General features: G+C 33.9%; 1 protein-coding gene across 3 annotated transcripts in view; it reads right to left on the bottom strand.

The window, feature by feature from the left end:
* The window catches only part of LOC143230098 (protein grainyhead-like), a 163,384-nt gene that overhangs the window by 135,885 nt on the left and 169 nt on the right, over positions 1 to 27,330 (bottom strand). For all 3 annotated transcript variants that reach the window (XR_013016234.1, XM_076463141.1, XM_076463142.1), the window contains exon 2: positions 26,888 to 27,209. Coding sequence is in view for 2 of the 3 variants with exons in the window: in XM_076463141.1 (XP_076319256.1) it covers positions 26,888 to 27,060 (173 nt within the window). In the remaining variant the exon portion in view is untranslated. The remainder of the gene's footprint in view (positions 1 to 26,887; positions 27,210 to 27,330) is intronic.

Raw genomic sequence — 27,330 nt, 5'->3', positions numbered from 1 at the left:
CTTTGGCAACTTTAAACTTTGATGAGAAACTTTTAATGTAACATAAGATTCTTTTGTAAGTTAAGCCTGAATAAAGGAAAACTTTAGGTTTGAAGTAAAGTAAAATTCAACTATTTAATTTCTGGTATGAATAGTTTCTGAAATATGACAAAGTTGAAAGAAATTGGAGACTTTATACCTACCTTTATCAATATAACTTTTTTTTTCTGAATTCTGAGGAATTCAAAAAAACTCAGTAGTTTGTCAAGAACAAGAGGAAAGTTCTACCTAACGTTTGGTAAGTTTGAAACAAAGTGATTCTACAGTGTAATAGTTGTTCACAAATTTCATTATAAAATGTGTTACAATTGATGAAGCTAGTGGTATTAAGACTTGGGAAGTCTCTGGAACCTAACAGTTTTAAGATCTCTCAAGTTCCAGGAACCTAGTGATATTAAGATTAGACAAGTTCTAGGAACCTAACAGTATTAAGATCAGACAAGTTCTAGGAACCTAGTGGTATTAACATCTGGCAAGTTCTAGAAATCTGGTGATATTTAAATCTGGCAAGTTCTAAGTTCCTAGTGGTATTAAGATCTGGCAAGTTTCAGGAACCTAGTGATATTAAGATCTGGCAAGTTCTAAGTTCCTAGTGATATTAAGGTCAGGCAAGTTCTAAGTTCCTAGTTGTATTAAGATCTGGCAAGTTTCAGGAACCCAGTGGTATTAAGATCTGGCAAGTTCTAAGTTCCTAGTGGTATTAAGATCTGGCAAGTTCTAAGAACCTAGGAGTATTTAGATCTGGCAAGTTCCAGGAACCTTGTGGTATAAAGATGTAACAAGTTCTGGAAACCTAGTGTTATTATTAAGATGTAACAAATTCTAAAGACCTAGTCCTATTAAGATATCACAAGTTCGAGGAACCTAGTGTTGTCAAAATCTAGTAATTTCTAACAACTATTTTGATAACAGTAAGTGCATACAATATAAAATGTTATGACCAATGTTTTAGATAACAGCCTTCTATATATGCATGATATGATTTATAGTAACACTGAAACTGTAAGTGATAAAATTCTTCATTGATAATTTGAGGTATTTAAATACATTTAGTACAAAACCAACTAAAAGAATGTTATTAGCAATAACAATAAATCACAAATTACAAGGACACCAAACCAACTAAAAGAATGTTATTAGCAATAACAATAAATCACAAATTACAAGGACACCAAACCAACTAAAAGAATGTTATTAGCACTAACAATAAATCACAAATTACAAGGACACCAAACCAACTAAAAGAATGTTATTAGCAATAACAATAAATCACAAGTTACAAGGACACCAAACCAACTAAAAGAATGTAATTAGCAATAACAATAAATCACATATTACAAGGACACCAAAACCAACAAAAAGAATGTAATTAGCAATAACAATAAATCACATATTACAAGGACACCAAACCAACTAAAAGAATGTTATTAGCAATAACAATAAATCACATATTACAAGGACACCAAACCAACTAAAAGAATGTTATTAGCAATAACAATAAATCACAAGTTACAAGGACACCAAACCAACTAAAAGAAATTAGCACAATAAATCACAAATTACAAGGACACGAAACCAACTGAAAGAATGTAATTAGCAATAACAATAAATCACAAGTTACAAGGACACCAAACCAACAAACAGAATGTAATTAGCAATAACAATAAATCACAAGTTACAAGGACACCAAACCAACAAACAGAATGTAATTAGCAATAACAATAAATCACATATTACAAGGACACCAAACCAACTAAAAGAATGTTATTAGCAATAACAATAAATCACAAATTACAAGGACACTAAAACCAACTAAAAGAATGTTATTAGCAATAACAACAAATCACAAATTACAAGGACACCAATACCAATTAAAAGAATGTTATTAGCAATAACAATAAACCACAAATTACAAGAACACCAAAACCAACTGAAACAATGTTATTAGCAATAACAACAAATCACAAATTACAAGGACACCAAAACCAATTAAAACAATGTTATTAGCAATAACAACAAATCACAAATTACAAGGACACCAAAACCAATTAAAAGAATGTTATTAGCAATAACAATAAATCACAAGTTACAAGGACACCAAACCAACTAAAAGAATGTTATTAGCAATAACAATAAATCACAAATTACAAGGACACCAAACCAACTAAAAGAATGTAATTAGCAATAACAATAAATCACAAGTTACAAGGACACCAAAACCAATTAAAAGAATATTATTAGCACTAACAATAAATCACAAGTTACAAGGACACCAAACCAACTAAAAGAATGTTATTAGCACTAACAATAAATCACAATTTACAAGGACACGAAATCCAACTAAAAGAATGTTATTTGCAATAACAGTAAATCACAAATTGCAATGACCCCAAAACCAACTAAAACAATGTTATTAGCAATAACAATAAATCACAAATTACAAGAACACCAAAACCAATTAAAAGAATGTTATTAGCAATAACAATAAATCACAAATTACAAGTACACCAAAACCAACTAAACCAATGTTATTAGCAATAACAACAAATCACAAATTACAAGGACACCAAAACCCACTAAAACAATATTATTAGCAATAACAATAAATCATAAGTTACAAGGACACCAGGCCACACGGGGCATTTGATCGGTATAGCTATAATTATCATTTTTATAAACCCGTGTGATATCTTTGTTAGTGAATGTTAATGCCTCATTAATAGTACCTTAAAGTTAAGTATTGTTATGTCAGTTTACTCCATGAGATGGCGCTACATCTGGTTATTGTTCGTACGCCAGTTGTGTGACCTTAATGTTGGCACGTGCACTGTTATGAACTTAATAAAACTAAATACTGTATAAGCTAAAATGCATGTAACGTACCAATATATAAGTAGATAAAGAAAATAGTTTAATATCCTGTTGGGTTATATTTTGTTACAAACTTGAAATTATGCAAGTAGTGACAAACAGCAAGCATGCGCAATAAACCATTTATTTTAGAGGTGTATTACTGGATTATCAGTAATCGAATAAGGATATGGTACTTCATGTTCTGGGAGCCTTGCTGCGTAACCCTAGACTTAGTAATGCTTGTTTGATGATAAACGCAAAGCGACAAGCATCGAAACTCAGATTTTAGCCTTCAGACTTGCCGCTGTGTCTGTGGACGTCCTTAACCATTAGTAAAAACTTTGAAAGTTGAATTGTGACCTCGTCTTCGTTATGATGGAAAGTTGTACTTGGTGCCATGTCTCACCAATTTGATATCAGCGCCATGAATTAGGGACAAAACCTCTTGAAGATGAACACATCACAATTTTTACGGCTGATCCTAAAGACGTCGATGATCTTGAGAGATTATGTTTGAATTATAAGCATTCTCTGAAAGCCGCAGACAGGCGCTGTTAAGGCCTGAAGCATTTTATTAAGTCACAGTTTTCCTTGGGATCATAATGTCATCTTCTTTTATGGCTTTGCTCGGCATGGCCAGGTGGGTTAAGGCGTTCGACTCGTAATCTAAGGGTCGCGGGTTCGAATTCCCGTCGTACTAAACATGCTCATCCTTTCAGCCGTGGAGACGTTATAATGTGACGTTCAATCTCACTGTTTGTTGGTAAAAGAGTAGCCCAAGAGTTGGCAATGGGTGGTGATGACTAGCTGGCTTCCCTCTGGTCTTAAACTGCTAAATTAGGGACGGCGAGCGCAGATAGCCCTCGTGAAGCTTTGCGCGAATTCAAAACCGAACAAACAAATTCTTATGGCTTCACTCATTCAAGCCAGGTCGAAACAATAATCATAAGTTATAACTCGGAAATTGTTAATATTACTCGTACCAACATGAAATGTTTAGAAAACACTTGTTTTTGTTTTCCGAAATAAAAAAATAAAGTATGTTATTCTCAACATGTTTTACAAAATATATAACTTTGTGTTTTATCCTATAAGAAAGCTTCTATGTTTGAAACCACGTCAACTGAAGATATACAGAAGATAAAAGATTTAGTCAACTCTACAAGAACACTCATCAGTTTTACATCAGTTATGTCCCCCGCCGGTACAGCAGTAAGTCCATAGATTTACAAGGCTAAAATCAGGGGCTTGATTCCCTTCGGTGGACTCGGCAGATAGCCCGATGTGGCTTTGCTATACGTAAAAGCACAAACATCAGTTATAGGAATAGTTTTTCGAAACTCTGATGCAACATTCTTTGCAAAGCCATTAAACAAATTGTCAAATTTTGATCGAACAGTCAATATAGTTTCATTGACGGAAAATTCTTGCCTTACTAATCTCATGACTTTCTTTGAAGAGGTTACTGTTTATATAGTTTGTATGTTTTTGAATTTCGCACAAAGCTACTCGAGGGCTATCTGTGCTAACCGTCCCTAATTTAGCAGTGTAAGACCAGAGGGAAGGCAGTCAGTCATCACCACCCACCGCCAACTCTTGGGCTACTCTTTTGCCAACGAATAATGGGATTGACCGTCACATTATAACGCCCTCATGGCTGAAAAGGCGAGCATGTTTGGCGCGACGGGGATGCGAACCCGCAACCCTCGGATTACAAGTCGCATGCCTTAACACGCTTGGCCATGCCGGCCCTGTTTATATAGATGAGGTTAAAGATGTGGGTTTATGTATCTGAGATTTCATAAAGCATTTAACAAAGTACCACGTAAAATGGATGTTAAAAAGTTGCCTCTATACGTTGGTTTATTGTATATAAAAATGGCTGCTGAAAGAAAACAAAGGGTTGTTACAAATGGAGTTCAGTCAAACTCGATTAATGTTACAAGTGAGGTAACTATGGGTTCAGTGTTAAGATTTTAGTCAAACTTGAATAATGTTACAAGTGAGGTAACTATGGGTCAGTGTCACGATTTTAGTCACACTTGAATAATGTTACAAGTGAGGTAACTATGGGTCAGTGTCAAGATTTTAGTCAAACTTGAATAATGCCACAAGTAAGGTAACTATGGGTCAGTGTCACGATTTTAGTCAAACTTGAATAATGTCACAAGTAAGGTAACTATGGGTCAGTGTCAAGATTTTAATCAAACAGGAATAGTATAACAATCTTGAAATTATGTATTTAAAGAAGCAATGTTATAATAAAGACACCAATCGGAGCACAGGAGTCTCGCGGGTTTAATAATACTCAGTTTTTCTCTGAAATGATAATGCGAACGCACCTCACTATTTAAAATCGCATGCGCGCACACGTCATTTCCGTAACAGACACACGAACAAACATATCGTGATAAAGATATTCCTTTCCAATATGTGGTCAGTCCAATGGACCGAACCAGTGCACATTGAGTAAAACTCATTTGTTCTAACTGAAAATCAAATTATAAATTATCTGTTTCCCTTCCACCACGGGAAATTGAACCCAGATTTTACCTTTGGAAGTCTCTAAGATTATGGCTGCTCCATTGGAAAAGGGTGGCTACAATTTAAAATGATAAAAGTAAATGGCCTTGCTTGTTTACATCAAACTTCCAGATTAATGATGTTTGAAAGAGAGGCAATGAATCAAAGTTGTTTCATTTGTATCATTTCAGTAGTTCGTTACAAGTCATGTGAAAATCTGTTGTTATGTAAATGCTTGTATTTTGATGTCTTTTTTTCTCGAAGCGGAACGAGTCATTACTTACGCTGAGCTATAGTTTTTACTTGTAAATAATAGGTCTTGGCGAGTAATATCACGATCAGAGGGCGTGGTAACCGTCGGTCTGTTAAACCTAAAGGATGTGTCGAACATTTCTAAAGTGGCTTTCGATACTGTGAGGCTCTCTGGCAATGAAACAGAAGTGGTTGATTTAAATATTCTTTGTTTGTTGTTAATAACCACAAATGCCCAGAGTGAGCTGTCGATGATGTAAGGTATCGAAACTGAGTTTTACGATATCAGAGAAGAATTTTACAAAATTGTTAAAATAGACTAAATAAATGAAAACGAGAACTTTATAATGATAGATTTATGGTGCTGGCACCATTTTCTTTTCATATTTCACACGGTGTACGTTATATTTCGTGTCCTTCTTCAGATATAAACTTTGAAATAAAAAACAATTTACTGATGAAGACAGGAACATTTAAAAGCTTTCTCGACAGAACTACATTCATAAATAGTTTGTCTGTTTGTTTCTAATTTCGTGCACAGTTATGCAATGGCTATCTGCGCTAATCGTCCCTAATTTAGCAGTGCAAGACTAGCGGGAAGGCAGCTAGTCATCACCACTCACCGCCAACTCTTGGGCTACTCTTTTACTGTCACATTACAACACTCCCACGACTATAAGAAACCAGCAGTCACTTTATAAATGTTTTAAATTTTATCTGTTTTTCTATTCATCGTGAAAGTTATTATCGTATTGCCTGCTAAAATCATGAAGTCCGAACAATTTTAAACGTTTCAAAAGAAAAACGCTTAAATTGCATTATGGGTATTTTAGGAGTCTGACTGGGTGCATGAAAGATTTTGACGAAAGATCAGGGTGAAGAAACACGGCTAACAAACACGTGTTATTAAATATTAGTAAATAGTTTTGCGCATTCTCGTAACCAAAACTTTTCCCGCAGTGTTTTATTTCTTACAAGGCCCGACATGACCAGGTTGGTTGAGGCGTTCGACTCGAAATCTCAGGGTCACAGGTTTGAATTCCCGTGACACCATATATGATCGCCCTTTTAGCCGTGGGAGTGTTGTAATGTGACGGTTAATCTCACTATTCGTTGGTAAAAGAGTAACCCAAGAGTTGACGGTGATAGATGATGACTAGCTACCTTCCCTCTAGTCTTACACTGCTAAATTACGGACGCCTAGCACAAATAGCTCTTGTGTGGCTTTGCGCGAAATTCAAAACAAACAAAGAAATCTTTCTTACAAAATAAGGAGGAAGAGGTCTAGTGCACCTGACCCTCCTGGGTATTCTACATAATTACCCAAATACCAACACAGAGAAAGCTTACAAAATAACAAACGTGTTACATACCGTTCATCACAAGTGTTGAACAATGTTCTGTTACAAAACTCAGGGTAAAGAACTGATCAAAACATTCGAGTTAAATAACATTTTCTATAAAAATCAGACGAAGGATTGTATTAGTATTTAATGATATTAATATCAGAGTATAAATTGTACATTATTATTAATATCACAGTATTAATTGTACATTATTATTACAGTATTAATTGTACATTATTATTAATATCACAGTATTAACTGTACATTATTATTAATATCACAGTATTAACTGTACATTATTAGTAATATCACAGTATTAACTGTACATTATTATTAATATCACAGTATTAATTGTACATTATTATTACAGTATTAATTGTACATTATTATTAATATCACAGTATTAACTGTACATTATTAGTAATATCACAGTATTAACTGTACATTATTAGTAATATCACAGTATTAACTGTACATTATTAGTAATATCACAGTATTAACTGTACATTATTATTAATATCACAGTACTAATTGTACATTATTATTAATATCACAGTATTAACTGTACATTATTAATAATATCACAGTATTAATTGTACATTATTATTAATATCACAGTATTAACTGTACATTATTATTAATATCACAGTATTAATTGTACTTTATTATTACAGTATTAATTGTACATTATTATTAATATCACAGTATTAACTGTACTTTATTATTACAGTATTAATTGTACATTATTATTAATATCACAGTATTAATTGTACTTTATTATTAATATCACAGTATTAATTGTACTTTATTATTAATATCACAGTATTAACTGTACATTACTATTAATATCACTGTATTAACTTACATTATTATTAATATCACAGTATTAATTGTACTTTATTATTACAGTATTAATTGTACATTATTATTAATATCACAGTATTAACTTACATTATTATTAATATCACAGTATTAACTTACATTATTATTAATATCACAGTATTAATTGTACTTTATTATTAATATCACAGTATTAACTGTACTTTATTATTAATATCACAGTATTAATTGTACATTATTATTAATATCACAGTATTAATTGTACTTTATTATTAATATCACAGTATTAACGGTACATTATTATTAATATCACAGTATTAATTGTACTTTATTATTAATATCACAGTATTAACTGTACATTATTATTAATATCACAGTATTAATTGTACATTATTATTAATATCACAGTATTAACTGTACTTTATTATTAATATCACAGTATTAATTGTACATTATTATTAATATCATCGCCCGCGTCGCGCTAAACATGCTCGCCCTCCCAGCCGTGGGGGTGTATAATGTGACGGTCAATCCCACTATTCGTTGGTAAAGAGTAGCCCAAGAGTTGGCGGTGGGTGGTGATGACTAGCTGCCTTCCCTCTAGTCTTACACTGCTAAATTAGGGACGGCTAGCACAGATAGCCCTCGAGTAGCTTTGTGCGAAATTCCCAAACAAACAAACCAACAAACAAATTAATATCACAGTATTAATTGTACTATATTATTAATATCACAGTATTAACTGTACATTATTATTAATATCACAGTATTAATTGTACTTTATTATTAATATCACAGTATTAATTGTACATTATTATTAATATCACAGTATTAATTGTACATTATTATTAATATCACAGTATTAACTGTACTTTATTATTAATATCACAGTATTAATTGTACATTATTATTAATATCACAGTATTAATTGTACTATATTATTAATATCACAGTATTAACGGTACATTATTATTAATATCACAGTATTAATTGTACTTTATTATTAATATCACAGTATTAACTGTACATTATTATTAATATCACAGTATAAATTGTGCATTATTATTAATATCACAGTATTAACTGTACTTTATTATTAATATCACAGTATTAACTGTACATTATTAGTAATATCACAGTATTAACTGTACATTATTAGTAATATCACAGTATTAACTTACATTATTATTAATATCACAGTATTAACTGTACTTTATTATTAATATCACAGTATTAATTGTACATTATTATTAATATCACACTATTAATTGTACATTATTATTAATATCACAGTATTAATTGTACATTATTATTACAGTATTAGTTGTACATTATTATTAATATCACAGTATTAACTGTACATTATTATTAATATCACAGTATTAATTGTACTTTATTATTAATATCACAGTATTAACTGTACTTTATTATTAATATCACAGTATTAATTGTACTTTATTATTAATATCACAGTATTAATTGTACTTTATTATATGCTATTATGATCGTTGTAATCAGTAGAATCATGACACACACTTATAAACATTATAAATGTGTATAAACAGCTATCGGTAATTATAGGGTTAACAGAAGGAGTGTGATTTGATCGAACATAAGGTCCCTACAAAATTGCAAATTTTAATGGATGTTTCTTTAAAATAAATTTCGTTATTGTTATAACGGCTAAACTAAAACCCGAACCTACTGGACAAAACACTGCTACTAACATTTGACCTTCATTCTTTTGACAAGAACCATCAACCACGAGATCTGCAGGTCACTTCTGGTCCATTTTCATTAGCAAAAGTAGGACCAAGCACGCATAGCACTTCATCATATTGAAAAGTAACAATGCAGGTTTCCACATAACACCGTGAGATGCTGCTATCAAACCATAGGTTCATGATGTCGACTATTGTTGTCAACTCAAGTTTTGATAGAACTTTTGATTTAAACTTCCACTTAACTCAACTATTAGTAATATAATATTCATCACATAATCTTGTGATAAAAACTTAAAAGAAAGAAGTTCAAGACATTGAGTGTGTGTGTGTGTATGTAGTGACTTAGTCTCTCCAGGGTGAGACTTATGTTTGATGACCTTTAACCCCGCTTTACTACGTTATCAGGATACGCAATATAAAATCACAAAAATGCCGGTGTTAGAAAATAACTACTATCATTTTTACTTTAAATTATAAATAACTTAAATTTGTTTACCTTAGTTTAGTTTTTGAATTTCGCACAAACCTACTCTAGGGCTATCTGCGCTAGCCGCCCCTAATTTAGCAGTGTAAGACTAGAGAGAAGGCAGCTAGTCATCACTACCCACCGCCAACTCTTGGGCTACTCTTTTATTAACGAATAATGGGATTGATCGTAACATTATAACGCCCCCACGGCTGAAAGGGGGAGCATGTTTGGTGCGACGGGGATTCGGACCTACGACCTTCAGATTACGAGTCGCACACCTTAACCCACCTGGCCATGCCGGGGCCTTGCTAAATTTCTTTTCTATTTATTTAATACTTCAGAACTTTCACCGATAATCTGAGTGGTTCCAAACTTGATCCCTGATAATCTCAGTAGTTTGAAACTTGATCCCTGATAATCTCAGTAGTGTCAATCTTGATCCCTGGTAGTTTCAGTGGCTCCAAACTTGATTCCAGATAATCTCAGTAGTTTGAAACTTGATCCCAGATAATCTCAGTAGTTTGAAACTTGATCCCTAATAATCTCAGTAGTGTCAATCTTGATCCCTGATAGTTTCAGTGGCTCCAAACTTGATTCCAGATAATCTCAGTGGTTTGAAACTTGATCCCTGATAATTTCAGTAGTTTGAAACTTGATCCCTGATAATCTCAGTAGTGTCAATCTTGATCCCTGATAGATTCAGTGGCTCCAAACTTGATTCCAGATAATCTCAGTGGTTTGAAACTTGATCCCAGATAATCTCAGTAGTTTGAAACTTGATCCCAGATAATCTCAGTAGTTTGAAACTTGATCCCTGATAATTTCAGTAGTTTGAAACTTGATCCTATATAATTTCAGTAGTTGAGATTGACTTGCACTAAAGTCGTCTACTTCATCCGACCTTAATCTCGTCTAATTCTGAAGTCGGATAACTTGTATTTACCCAACAATTCTTACACTGAGGTGGCTGAACATAAAGGACGACTTGCTCTAAAGCAGTGGTTCTTAACCTTGTTGGAGGTATTGAACCAGACCAGTGGTTCTTAACCTTGTTGGAGGTACTGAACCAGACCAGTGGTTCTTAACCTTGTTGGAGGTACTGAACCAGACCAGTGGTTCTTAACCTTGTTGGAGGTATTGAACCAGACCAGTGGTTCTTAACCTTGTTGGAGGTACTGAACCAGACCAGTGGTTCTTAACCTTGTTGGAGGTACTGAACCCCGGAAGTTTCGTACTTGCATTCACTGAACCATTCGTAATTGGAAAAATAAAATTTGATTTTTTCAAATTCAAAACATAAGTAGATATTTTATTAGTGCACAAAATGAACCATGCATCAGTTGCACACAATATCACTGTGTTCAAAGAACAAAATCAACAAAACATAAATTTCACACAAAAACATAACTCAATGAATATTTACTGCAAATCAATGTGACTTTTGCTGTTGCCTTTCAGAGACAAGTTCAGAAATGCGCGGCTTCACCTTGACAAGTGCCACTTTCATATCATTTTCGCAACAAAGTCTGTTCCTTTTTTTCGTTTTTATGTCTACCATTCTCGAAAAGGATTGCTCGCAAAGTTACATTGAAACAAACGGTATGAGTATCTCAAGGGCTTTCTTAGCAATAAGAGGGTACGTTACGATTTGGTGACACCAAAACGTTGAGAGCGTTGTTGTTCTGAAATATTGCTGTTAAACCTGGCTCTGCTGAAGTTCAATGATTTCGAAATCCATGCTGGATATGACTCTCTGATGGGGAAGTATCCGTCGAGAGACTTTGCGAGCTCATATAAGTGCATGGCAATTGCTTGCTTCAGTTCCCCGTGTACAGAAATGTCTCCGATTTCAGACACATCTTCGATCTTACTTACACAGTCGTCCAGCAGAGGAAAGTTTGCCAAGTTATCATTCTCTGTTCATCGTTTCCATAACGGTAGCTTTATTTGAAAAGCTTTCAGGTTTTCTTCCGCTTCGATGATGTTGACTCCACCACCCTGCATCTGTTGATTGAGATGATTGAGAGCATTGAAGATGTCGGAAATACACCAAAATGAGAATGAACTCAGATTTTGAAGCAATCTGCATGACAATGTTGGTGCTCTCGTAAAAACAGGGCTAATTCCACACGCATGGCAAAAAGCACCTTTCCCCGGGATAGCCACCGAACGTTAGAATGGTACAGAAGTACCTCGAATTTAGAGCCCGTTTCGTTACACAGCTCTTTGAAGATGCGATGCTTCAGGGCATTATTTCGCACAAAGTTCACACATTCCACTACAATACTTTAATACTTCTGCCAGGTTTGAAGGCAAGGTTTTTGTTGCCTGTGCAGAACACAGTGCGCTACAATGATGTGTGGTGCACCGGCTTTCACCAGCGCACCAAAACCAGAGTTTCATCCCAGCATGACTGGAGCTCCGTCCGAACAAACTGCAGAAACCATATCCCACGAAAGATCGTTGTCTCTGAAGAAGTCATCCATAAGTTTCTTCACGTCGGCTGCCTTAGTTGTTGTTGTAAGAGGCTTACAAAATAAAATATCTTCTTTTATCTCGGTGGGCTGAGCAGATAGTCCGATGTGGCTTTGCTATAAGAAAAACACAAAATCTTTTATCTCGTCGTTCTTCACATAGCGCACGAATACAGCAAGCTGGCTTAGATTGGAAACGTCGGTGGTCTGGTCGAGTTGAAGGCTGAATTTTGCTGGGCTTGAAATCAGATCTGCAACTACTTGAGCCAAGATGTCATCTATTCTGCTGCTGATGGTGTAATTTGAAAGAGGAATTTGGGATAACTTATTTTCAGCAGCTTTTCCAAGCATGATATTCGCCATCTTTAACGCAGCTGGTTTTATGAGTGCTTCACCAATGATGTGTTGTTTGCCCTGCTTTGCGTGATCGCAACTTCGTACGACGCTGTGAGGATTGGTTTGTCGATGCGTACAAAGCCGAGAACAGGCAAAGTAGCCTTTTCATCGAACCTGGCTCTCTTTACCTTGAATTCAGCAAGCGTTGTGTTTTTGTATTTCCCATCTCCATGCAGCTTTAGGGAGTGTTCTCTTAGTTTTGCCAGTGCTAGACTAGAATTGTTCAACTTGGCATTGCAAATCATGCATTGAGGACGCTGACTCCCATCGTGTTCCGTTATACACGTGAATCCATATTGTACGTATTCGTCCGACTACTTTCTGTTTTTGCTCGACATAGTCAGCATGAAGGGATTGAAAGATTAGGAAATAAATCACAAATGACGCACGATTACTACAGTCATAAGTCGACTGCTAAGCGCACGAAGTTCCCTGCAGCACAGATATTAAGGCCAAGTGATGTGACGTGATCAGCCGCAGCCAATGATGACCAAGTGGATCATGACGTCACGAATCATACGAGTGGGGTGAACGAAACGGACACACACACACTGTGTGTGTCTTGAACACCTGAGACCCACTCACCGAACCCCTGGGGTTTGATTGAACCCAGGTTAAGAACCACTGCACTGAAGTACTAAATATGAAAAAGTTAATAATTGTGCTAGAAAATCAAACAATTTTGCTACTGTAATGAATCCCCTCGGTAACTGAGCGGTAAAACTCAAGGCTTATAATACTAAAATTCCAGTTTCGATACCCGCAGTGGACAGAGCACAACTACTCTGTTGCGTAGTTTTGCGTTTAACAATAAACAAAAATCAGTTGAATAAAAAGTCCACCAATTTATTTAGATTGTACAACATTACGTTTTTAACTCATGTTACAAGCACGTGTGTGTGTTTTTTTATAGCAAAGCCACATCCGGCTCACTGCTGTGCCCACCGAAGGGAATCGAGCTCCTGATTTTAGCGTTGTAAATCCGTAGACTTACCGCTGTACTAGCGAGGAGCGTACAAGAGAGCGACTAATGATAACTAATCAAATATCTTCACTGGCAGAAAAGCTTAATAAACAGATTACAGTTTGAAGTAACATAGAGTATTGAACAAAATTACCATCACTCGAAGGTTAATACATTCAAATAATTAGTATAACGTACGAAAATATGTAACTTCTGAACAACAAGACAACTACGATGATACTCTATATAATAATGTGGTTACAGGAACAGTTCAATATCAGTATTCTGGATATTGTGCAGTAGTGAAGAGGTGTGTGTTAAATCATACAATTCAAGGTAAATTAATCCCCTTAAGTTTTGAACAGCATTCGTGTTGTTGTAATGTACATTCTAAAACAGTGGAATAAATAATGTATTTTTGTTACATCTATATGTGAGGGTAAAACAACAAAAGACGGCTATCCCCTTACTATTCACTTCCCACTGTTGGAACATCGACCTGTATTTTTCTCTCAATAAAAAAGCGTCTCATACTTTATAATGATAAGGGGAAGTAAAGATGGACAAACAAGTAAATCTGTAGTGTGTGTGTGCAGAACTTGAAGTGAACGTTTGTTTGTCTCCCTCTTTTTTGTCTCAAACCATTTTTATGTACACACAGTAAATGTACAATACTTCAGGCTAGAATTTACATAGTAATCTAAACATTGGGTCCCATCTTTAAAAAAAAAAAAACATTTCTCAAACAATTGGTTAGATCACGTGTTACAGGCAAATAAGTTTTCCTACGTTATGACGTCAAACTAAATCTATCAATAAAGGAGTATTGAAAGCAGTACGGTGGCTCCTCTAACGTTCTGCCACTAAACTACATCAAGAAAGGATTATTGTTGTTGTTTTGAATTAAGCACAAAGCTACACAATGGGCTATCTGTGCTCTGCCCACCACGGGTATCAAAATCCGGTTTTTAGCGTTGTAAGTCCACAGACATGCCGCTGAGCCACTAAGGGTTATTAAACCAGAAAAGTGGCTCCTCTTATTATGTTGTGGCTAGAAACTGTGATATGAGAAGGAATTATTAATATGAAACAATTTGTTATTAAGAAACAGGACGAATGGTTGTTAGGTTACTTGTTGAGAGTGAAAATAATTTTGTCTTAATGAAAACAAGTCAAATAAGAAATAACAACACTGAATTTGTGAAGTAGCACAAATAAACATACACGTAAGAACATAAAGAACTTTACATTAAACTAGACATGAAAAAAATATTCAACGTTCGCTACCTTTAAAATCAACTGTTTATATAACCACGAAGTTTCCGTGTACAGAAATGACTTTGTTTTGAATTATATTCCCAGTGTAATAATTAAGTTGTTAAATATTTTTACCTAGTTCTAGCTTAATCGAATCCAAATCTTCAAAATTTACAACGCCTACCCCTCTGAACCTCTGTATATGCAAAGGGTAGAATCACTTTGCTCTTTGGGGTCTGTAATATGATGATTAAATCATATTATTTAATTACAGCAGCCCAAGTGATGGGTTACTGTTAAACAAGTACCTTAGCTCTAGTTTATCAATCAGATTTAGATTTGTTAACAACGAATGCAGTCACGATCACATGAAATCATCTATAAAGAATGTACGTGTAACATTAAAAAACCACCCTCATTCATGTATGTTGGCTCATATGGAGACATTTCAGCAAACACAGATAGAGGTAATAGCCTCGTGATCATTCCATTACGATAGTATCTGTTGCTCACGGATAACCATAATACACTGCTAAGAGAAAAAAACAACTAAAGCAGACGTTATGAACCTCAGTAACAAAAGAAGTATTGTGTTAATCCTACAGTCAGAGATTTTCAAACCTTACACAAATAGATTGGCGTGTACCGACTTGGACCAACTGTTAACATCACTTACCACGTAGCCAGTAGCATTGTTATTTACTTGTCACTATATACTTTTTAAACGTTGTTATAAAACACATTCTCCAGATGTAGCATTACACACGTCCATCCTAAACAATTAGTAGCAGTGTTTTACTATAAGTTTCGGCTCTTAGAGCAAGTAAAATTAGTTTGGAAAATGCGTAGAAGATATCGATAAAACTTGAGAATGATATATCTGAAAATAATCTTACTTATTGTAAAAACCTGTAACTTGTAATAAAATATACTGAATCAGCCAACTGAAACCTAACCAGTTCGTACTATTAATAGTTGTACCTGTTCTAAAAATAATCTTACTTATTGTAAAAACCTGTAACTTGTAATAAAATATACTGAATCAGTCAACTGAAACCTAACCAGTTCGTACTATTAATAGTTGTACCTGTTCTAAAAATAATCTTACTTATTGTAAAAACCTGTAATTTGTAATAAAATATACTGAATCAGCCAACTGAAACCTAACCAGTTCGTACTATTAATAGTTGTACCTGTTCTAAAAATAATCTTACTTATTGTAAAAACCTGTAACTTGTAATAAAATATACTGAATCAGCCAACTGAAACCTAACCAGTTCGTACTATTAATAGTTGTACCTGTTCTAAAAGTTTTGTTCGTTTGTTTATTTTGAATTTCTGCGCTAGCCGTCCTTAATTTAGTAGTGTAAGGTAGCTAGTCATCACTACCCACCGCCAACTGATGGGCCACTCTTTTACCAACTAATAGTGGAATTGACCGCAACTTTATAACGACCCCACGGCTGAAAGGACGAGCATGTTTGGTGTAACAGGGATTCGAACCCGCGACCCCCAAATTACGAGTCGAGTGTCTAAACCACCTGGCCATGCCGGGCCGTGTTCTAAAAATAATCTTACTTATTGTAAAAATCAGTAACTCAGAATAAACTAAAATGAATAAATCAACTGAAAACTAAACAATTTATACAGGGTGTTCAGAAAGTCGCTGTGCATTAATATATTTATTAACATACAAAACTTCACAGTGACTTTCCGAACACCCTGTAGTATTAATTGTTTATTAACATACAAAACTGCACAGTGACTTTCCGAACATCCTGTAGTATTAATTGTTTATTAACATACAAAACAGCACAGTGACTTTCCGAACATCCTGTAGTATTAATTGTTTATTAACATACAAAACTGCACAGTGATTTTCCGAACACCCTGTAGTATTGTTTCATTTTGAATTTATTTACCGATTAAGTATAATTTATTTCGCGTTACATCCTGTACAGTAAGATTTGTACCAAAAAGTTATGACATTAGGATTGAGAGCGTGCGGTTTTAGAACATTTAATAATTACTGTACAGTCGTTAAAATCCCAGTTTTAAAACATTTAATAATTACTGCACAGCCGTTGGAATCTCAGTTTTAAAATTTTTAACATTATATAATCGTGGATATACAAGTTTTAGAACATTTAATAATTACAGTACAGTCGTTGAGATTAAAGTTTTAGAATATTTAGTAATATATAATAATGGATAAATGAGCTTCAGAATATTTAGTATTTGCTCTCCAGTCGTTGAAAACCCAGTTTTAGAACATTTAGTATTACATAATAGTGGAAATACTAGGTTTAAAAATATTTAACAATTAATGTACAGTCGCTAAAATCCCAGGTTTAGAACATTTAATAATTACTGTACTGTCGTTGAAAGCCCAGTATTAGATCATTTAATAATTACTATACAGTCGTTGAAAGCTTAGTTTTAGAACATATAGACTTGTATAATCATTCACTGTTTGCTTGTGTCCCGTACTTCGGGCCTATCTATTTACTCGAGGGCTAACCGTTCCTAATTTTGAATTGACAGACCATGGGTATGGCAGCTAGTTAACAACACTAACAGCTACACTCTTGTTTTACCATCTCGTCAATAATGTTCTTACAGTCGTAACCTTCACTCTCAAATTGTAAATCGCGAGTCCTAACCACCTGCCTATGAAAGGTATATAATAGGTGAAACACGAGGTTTGAAAACCTTTAGTACTGTATAAATTATTTGTATCTCAGAACGGCTGGTATGGGTATTGACACTTTTACGGATAAAGAAAAAACAACATTTCGACCTTTCTAGGTTATCTTCAGGTTCATGTTTCTATTTATACATTCTTGATGTTATATAACCTGTTGTAACGTTGCAATATGTTTCACAAACAAAAACACACCCCTTACACCAAATATCTAGGACAGTGGTGACCATCCAGCATCCATCTTCTAATAATGTCTTTGGTACTATGACTTGAAATACTTGCAAAACGTTGGTTTTAGGTAAAGCTCTCATATCGACTGACAAAATGAAACTAAAACCTTAATATCAAACTAATATTAAACTTCCCACGTCACCACATGAGCAAATGACGTCTGCGCACGAACACTCGTGCTTGCTGTCAATGAACAGAAGCTAATTTTAATGAATGATAATATTCCGTTCTCTCCTGAGACGGAGAAATGAACATTATGAAGCGTCAACAGTTACCAGAATTGTATGAAAAGGTCATTCTGTTTGACTTCGCAGCTGAAGAATAGTTAATTATGTATCCAGAAGACTTTTGAAGGTGAATCTAGCGCCTGTTCATCTTTTAGAATAAGTAGTTGTTATAATCCCAGTTACTAATAAACATATGTTGAGTACTTATAGCATGTTTTATATAACAGAGTCATTAGTCATATTGTTCTGTTATTACTTACACATTTGACTGTGAGATAAACCAATGCTCTAATAATTTGTACTTTCAGTAAGTAATACATCCATGACCCTTGAACTATGTAAATATATAATCAACAATTCAAGTTGAATTATGTTACCTCTCTCATCCAAGCATAACAATTATTGATAATTACCTTTATCCTGTTATAGCTTTATTTACCGAAAAAAGAAATCCAATAATAATGTTGGATTAAGTAAATATATATATATATATATATATTATAATAATAAGTTGTCAATGAAGTAAATTATTTTTGAGAGAACGTACATGTTTCGAAACAACATTGGGTCTATCATCTTCATGTACGATTAGTAGAGACACGTGCTTTGTGTTCTCTGGCGGAACAAACCTGTAATCAGAATTTTCTTGGAGATTTTTATCAAGTGTTTTTTGTCGACTTATTCGTTTTATAAAAGGAAAGCGTGGTGTTAAGTTACGTATTTGGATAAATCATACTGCTCGACAATAATATGCAGTTCAAATAAATTTGTACTTAATTCGTAGGCGTGGTGTGGTCAGTAACCGCCCATGTGACGGCAAGGTCTCAGCAGGAAAGGTGGAGCTATAACATTGCTATTTCCTTAGCTGCAGAAGGAAAAGTGATCACGTGACTGACTGGGCCCGGCTTAAGAATCGCAGAATCTGGGTGGAGTTCTTTTAAAGTTTTGTTCTTAGTGCACACGTTGTGATCAGGACAGTCGCCATCGTGAAAACTACATTGTGAACAAAATGAACTGTCATGAACAAAATAACTAATGTTTCATGATAAACCGGTGGACCTGGTCTACATTATATTTTGTTCATTGTGTTAACAGCGGAAAATAAATTGTATTTTAGGTATATTTGTTAATTCTTATAAAGTTTGAATGGGTAATAAACTTAATTATAAGTTTATATAGTAACAGATGTACAAGGTTTAGTTAAACTTGTAATAAAGATTTAGTTATCACTCATTCAAGTTGTTTTTTAATTTTATTTTCTTAAAGTTGGTTCCTCGTCATCAAAACATTTATGGATTATTTGTGGCAACATAAATACATGCTTGATACAGGTTAGAATTCACCTAATCTTATCACATAATAAGTTTGTTAAACCTGAATTTTGTTATTTTTTACTAACAATTAATCACTAATCTTTGCAATAGTTTGATTTATCTTAATGTTTGGTTTTAAATATAATTTACTGAAAGCCTGAGATACGAATTAGTTTCTATGCATATTAAAATATGGTATCTATTCAGATTAAGTGCATAGGTTCACTTACTCATGTGGCTTTACTGGTGTATGTGTTAGGCTTATTCAGAGCATACTTTATATAACTGTTATGAAGTGAAAGTGAGGCCTAGTAGCCGCTCATCCAATTTAACTATTATGATCCAGGTTAGGCTAATTTATTATTGTTCGACGTAAATGTAAAAATGTTAGGTCTAGTAGTCGTTCATTTTGTTTGACTGTTACGTGTAGAAGATAAGCTAATTTATTGTTTTTCGAATATGTATGTGAATAGCAGAGATTCGCATATCACTTGCGGTCAAATTACTATCTTTATTGCATCATTACTTCTATAAAAACAGAATCATAAGCCTAAACCATGATCCATTATATTTCCAATTAACTGACTTAACAGGAAATAAACGAGTGTTAAGTATTAAGCTGAGGTATCAGAACTTTCAATTTCAAATAATACAAAATAATTCTAGTTGATTTTTAAGATTCAAATGTAGGTAATGGATACGTAGAATTACAAACGGACTTTTCTCTATGTAAACATATTTTTATTCGCAAATAAAATTCTTCTAACTTACAGAAATGTCCGTGTATAATTTTTCATAAAAAATAATTATAATCACAAACATCGAAATATATAACAACCACTTATCTTAGGCCTAACATTAGTTAATTAAGTACGGCCTATACGTGTACGTTTTTAGTCTCGTTCAGTTAGGGGGTAACATTTACCACATTTAATAAAATCAGTTATTAAACTTATGATATTATTTTACAGCCTAACGTCAGATGTTTAATTGCGTAATTCAAATACTGTGCCGAAAGAAGAACATATCCTTCCGGGAAGTTTCTAAAAACTCCATCTTGTCATGTTTTGATGGGTCTGAGAAAGCTCGATTCAACATAAGCCACAACCAACCGTAATTTAAAAAAAACAATAAGCACAGGTTATTGGCCAAAATATAATTTTTAAAATCTACTTTTCAATCAATCCTAATTTTTAAAAACGTGTATTAGATGAACTTTTTAATCACAGGAGACACGAAATCAAGAAATATTTTTCCAGTTTCGATTTCTAGATATTTCATTTCATACTTTCAGTACACAGACTACAACTTAGTTCACGCTCCTGCAGAAAATATAAAGCGAAATGTTGAGTGTCTAATTAAATAAAAACAACATTTTAGTTTTATAAAGTCGTTTTTCTTTCTTGTTTTAATATTTCTTCTGAATACCAACAGGAACTAAAGTAATTAAATAATGACAGAGTTTAGTTTTACTTTATTACAAGTTACAGATTTTGCAGTAAGTAGGATTTATTTTTAGAACATGTATGATGTTTCAGTCACAAGTGCGATCATTCTCAAGTATATGAGTTTTAAAAAGCTTTATTTTAAAAAATAATAAACGCATAGGCACTAGGCTTAATTATTATCTGTATTATATATCTATATGTTAATTCTTGAAGTTAAATTAAGCCGTACCAATTATTCTTTTTCATAAATCATGGTTGCTATCAAATGGATATTCCTGTTGTCGTATATATTTTAATATTTCACTTTAAACACTTTAAATATGGGTTATTGAAACCAAATCCATTCAGACAAAACGTTTTAAAATTCGACACAATCTTTCATTAAGACAACATCAGATTTTGAAACGTATATATACACCATGGAATAATTGATCGACAACCAGTTAATAACACGATTTACCTGTATTGTTTTTGTTTTTTGAATTTCGCGCAAAGCTACTCGAGGGCTATCTGCGCTAGCCGTCCCTACTTTAGTAGTGTAAGACTAGAGGGAAGGCAGATAGTCATCACCACCCACCGCCAACTCATGGACTACTCTTTCAACAACGAATTGTGGGATTGGCCGTCACATTATAACGTCACCACGGCTGAAAAGGCGAGCATGTTTGGTGCGACGGGGATTCAAATCCGCGACCCTCGGATTACGAGTCGAACGATTTTACCCCCCTGGCCATGCCGGGCCACCTGTGTTGTTTAAAAACTATGGATAATTATAACAAGTTTGTTTGTAAAGCTCTAAATCGGATATAAGCATAATATTTCACAACATCCCCAAAATGAAAATAGTTCAGGCATTGTTGACGTTTTCCTTTCAAACTATAAAATTACAGTGAAATTCACCAATCTAGGATCTTCACTGCATCCGGTTTAAGCTTATAAACACTCAACTGGTGAGCATTATTAAAACGTAACTATTAATCCTTAAAACATTTAGATGTTTTGTATGTTCTAAAAATACAACGTCTTAATTCATACTATCGCATAAGCCACCAAGAGTTTTTTGTTTGTTTGTTTCAGAATTTTGGGCTAGTTAGTTATACATGGATACTGCCGTCCCTAAGTTTGAGCTCATGGACAGCGTGTCCACATTTTATCACACACGTTTTAAGAATTGATTCGTTTGAAATGTTTAGGAGCTACGCTTTCAAGAGGTCATACCCTATAATTCTCGTTCACCTCTTGAACGCCCTTTGGCTTCTGCTGACTACGCCTGGGCCCCAAAATATGGATTTATTTGTCGGCAATGTATCGCAAACTATGAATTTTTGGATTCACAGTGGAGGAACGCTAAGACACGTCTGGTCCAATTTCTGAACAGGCAAAGGCTTAGCTATCTTTGAAGGAGAAAATTTGAGCTAAAGAAGGATGCTAACGTTTTAGTTATTACCTTTAAATTTAAACTTGTTCACAACCGCCAGAGGGAAATAATAGTTAATATATAATCTGAACCATGTCATGAAAAAAAAAAAGAGAAAACAACAGTAAAAATTTTACACGACCAAAAAATGTAGTCTGCTAGAGAGAGGAGAAACTAATACTGAGTACTATTCCTTTAAAGTTTTTACATTTTCTCAGATACACATTCGGTGTGTGTATGTAAAATGTAGTCTGCTAGAGAGAGGAGGGACTAATGCTGAGTACTATTCCTTTAAAGTTTTTACATTTTCTCAGATACACATTCGGTGTGTGTATGTAAAATGTAGTCTGCTAGAGAGGGAGGGACTAATGCTGAGTACTATGCCTTTAAAGTTTTTACATTTTTCAGATACAAATTCAGTGTGCGTATGTAAAAATCTGGTTCGTTGGAGAATATTTTGTAAAAAGAACCTTTAACGGCTGAGTTTAAATCTACTCAAAAATTTGGAATTTCTTATGAAGATTATTAATTTTATAAAGGATAATATAATTATAAAACTTAATAAGTAATGCTTGCCCTATTTTTCCCAAACATTTACTGCTAAGAAAAGTTCTATAAAAATGTTATATTGAGAATGCTATCTAATAACCCAGACGAAAAGAATGACATCTTGACAATTTTTCCAAAGTATAGATCACTAAAACTTCTAGAATACACATTAAAACATTTAAAACCCCAACTTCATATTGAATGCTTGTCCAAATTTTGACATCTCACAGATAGAAATAAATCTTTAAGTGGTATTTAGGTTTATACTGTATTCTCCGACCCTGGCGTCAATGGGTACTAAAAAAATTATTCTAATCAGATAGAAAACTCAACAAGTTTGATCAGTAAAAACACAAACCGACTCAGACCTTGCAACCAAATAAAAAATATAATAATTTGATAAGCGAAGTCAAGATGTGTTTAAGCAAGAAACGGTTTTATTAAGATGAAAGACATTAATTAGTAAACATTAGTGGGGCATTGATCCATAAAGATAACCAAACACATAATTCATTAATTAATTCACAGATGAACATTAAGAAACTTTGTTATAGTAAAGTTAGTATTAGGTTGTTTCTATATATAAATGGTAAAAAGAAAATAGAACATAAAACACTTACAAAGAACACTGGTTTCTGTAAAGCAAAAACAAAACAGAAATCCATTTGGACAAAATGAATGAATGAAAGAATTATTTATTTTTATTCTAATGTCGATCTTCAAAGATTAACATAGGCAACAAGGCGCAACTGTTGCTTGGATACACAACTGTCGCTCGGATACACAACTGTCGCTCGGATACACAACTGTTGCTTGGATACACAACTATCACTCGGATACACAACTGTTGCTTGAACTGTTATTCGGGTACAGTATCTATAACTATTCTATAAAACAAACTCAAGTACTGCGCTAAATTTCTAAAAGTTTCAAAGTAAGCTATACTGCACCTACTAGAGTGATTAAATAACTCATAGAAATATTCACCTCAGTTAGTGTGAAATGTCTGTAGACTCAGAACCAGAACTACACTTACTTACAATTTTAACTTAGAAAAAATGAACATTTAATGACCCAAGAAACAGCCGTCCCATCTGTGAAAAGATAAAACTATTAAGGCAACATATACCGGGATATACAGAGTCAATAATCTAACTAATGACGTTGTATTTAACATTAAGCCTACTAGCGTTACACTTAATACAATATATATATCTGACTTTTCATTTTTTTAATCAAAACTACTTTTAAATTTGCACCTTCATCGTCATTTTGAAAACGAGACAACGGTCTACTTTAGGCCTAACCGTGTAATTAGCGTGAAAAAGTCACGTAGTGGCGGTGTTGATGCACTTGTGGCGATACTTTGTGATTATATCAGTATTTGAATTAGTGGCATGTATCATAGACTGTAGCAACGTTAGTACCCTTAATTATTTATATTACTATGATGGAAGCTTGAATAGGTTTGTTACTATGTGTGTTTAGTAGTTTAAATATATTTCGCGTTACTATATTTTGTAACAGTGTTCGTAGCCTAAACAGATTTGTTACAACGTGTTTCAGTAGCCGGAATGGATTTGTTACTATGTGTGGTAGCAGTGTTTAGTAGTTTAAATGGATTTCGCGTTACTATATTTTGTAACAGTGTTCGTAGCCTGAACAGAGTTATTACTACGTGTTTCACTAGCCTGACTGGATTTGTTACTATGTGTGGTAGCAGTGTTTAGTAGTTTAAATGGATTTCGCGTTACTATATTTTGTAACAGTGTTCGTAGCCTGAACAGAGTTATTACTACGTGTTTCACTAGCCTGACTGGATTTGTTACTATGTGTTGTAGCAGCGTTTAGTAGTTTAAATGGATTTCATGTTACTGTATTTGGTAAGTGTTCGTAGCTTGAAATGAGTTATTACTACGTGTTATAGTAGCAAGTAATCCATTCAGTAATGATCATTTATATCTATATAAATATAATAGTACTGTTTACTTGCTATCCATATAACTACTTCACAGGATGTGGATCGAGCTGAGTTAGAATTATCAGTTTTTTAACTTTTATGGGCGTTCTTCACTATTGTTGATGAATCTTTAACAAATTTGGTACAAAGGTATTTTGGGTTCACGGCTATTTGTGGTTTCACTTTTTTTTTTTCCAATTTTTATGCGCGTTTGTGCGTCATTTACCATTACATACAAGATAAGTAACAACGTTTCGCTCCTCTACGTAAAAATTTTCTCAACCCAAACAAGCCGTTTTTACATATATATTTTTCTCTACAAGTGAGTTTTCTCGACATCACTGATTAAGATAAGCAACTTTCCATGTCCTAAGGTAATCTTTCATTAGTAATGAATTTACATAGCAGAACTGACAAGTACTCCAGTTTGTGTGTTAAAAGATCATAACACACACACACACCGCTTACTTGTCCTTTAAAAGGGTGTACTTAAGCAATCTAATGGAATAACACTTGGATATTTAGCATGTAATGCATAAGATAAAGCCGCTATCACTTCTCACAAATAGCCATCCAAATAATAATCTGCATAAACAGCTAACCCTTCCTTTAATCTTACATAGAAACAGATATTCCTGTTTATAGCCATAAACAAAATCAGTTAGCCTTCTAATATTCATAGGTAGAAACAACTAATCCTACTTAAAATAGCAGACAAAACATCTAACCCTGCTTATAATCATATATAGAAACAGGTAATCTGACCTATAATAATCTAAATAAACAGTTAATATTGTTATAATAATCTAAATAAACAGTTAATATTGTTATAATAATCTAAGTAAACAGTTAATATTGTTATAATAATATACAGAAACAGCTAATTCCACTTATACACGCAAACATCTAACCCTGCTTAAAATCATGTACACAACAGATTATCCTTCTGATAACGATACACAGAAACAGCTAATCATGCTTGAAATCATGTACACAACAGATTATCCTTCTGATAACGATACATAGAAACAGCTAATCATGCTTGAAATCCTGTACACAACAGATTATCCTTCTGATAACGATACACAAAAACAGTTAATCATGCTTGAAATCATGTATACAACAGATTATCCTTTTGATAACGATACACAGAAACAGCTAATCATGCTTGAAATCATGTACACAACAGATTATCTTTCTGATAACGATACACAGAAACAGCTAATCCTGCTTGAAATCCTGTACACAACAGATTATCCTTCTGATAACGATACACAGAAACAGCTAATCATGCTTGAAATCATGTACACAACAGATTATCCTTCTGATAACGATACACAGAAACAGCTAATCATGCTTGAAATCATGTACACAACAGATTATCCTTCTGATAACGATACACAGAAACAGCTAATCATGCTATTAATCATGTACACAACAGATTATCCTTTTGATAACGATACACAGAAACAGCTAATCCTGCTTGAAATCATGTATACAATAGATTATTCTTCTGATAACGATACACAGAAACAGCTAATCCTGCTTGAAATCATGTACACAACACATTATCCTTCTGATAACGATACACAGAAACAGCTAATCCTGCTATTAATCATATACAAATAAAGCTTATCTTGTTTATAATCATATGCAAAAAACAGATAATCCTGCTTATAGTAATTCACAGCAACAGCTAAAACTGCTGATAATGATACAAAGAAATAGTCAGTCGGGTCGTCTGTAACATCTGGAAAGATACAGTTAACTCCTTTTATTTTCTCTATGTCTGAATGTCGTTCAAGTTTTAATAGAACCAGTTTCATCAGCTGGCAGAAGTGTTGAAAGAAGACGAGGGAAAGTGAAAACATGCCCTTGTGGGTAGAAGTTTGTATTCTTACCTGGTGGGGCTGTCGATTGGGGGACTTGCCGGACTAGTTGTTCCTAATGTCTTGACGGGACTCTTGGCTGTACCGTTAGGGCTGGCAGCTGGAGTGGTGGGAGATGGTCCATTACTAGTAGCGGTTTCCTCACCGTCGGTCGAACCCGAAAAACCTGTCTGTTCGACCTCCATTGTTTGTTACTGCTGGTCGAGGGTCTGGGTGTTCGAGCTGGCTGACTTTCTAATGTTTCCAAACCAGTTTGGGCCCGAAGTCTCCAGCATACTATAAGAAGGTCAGTCTTCTAGTTGTCAGTTCGCTGTTCTTCTTCAAGCAGATCTGGCTACATAAACAAGTTCTTCTTAGGATACTTTTTCTGTTCACCAGAATGTATTGTAAGAGTTACTGAATGTAAGAGACTGAAAATAAATCTTAGAAATACTCAGATCAGTGACTTATTTAAA

The sequence above is a fragment of the Tachypleus tridentatus genome, chromosome 10, assembly GCF_004210375.1.
Source record: "Tachypleus tridentatus isolate NWPU-2018 chromosome 10, ASM421037v1, whole genome shotgun sequence".
NCBI classification, from domain to species: Eukaryota; Metazoa; Arthropoda; class Merostomata; order Xiphosura; family Limulidae; genus Tachypleus; species Tachypleus tridentatus.
This window is presented reverse-complemented; position numbering and strand designations above follow the sequence as displayed.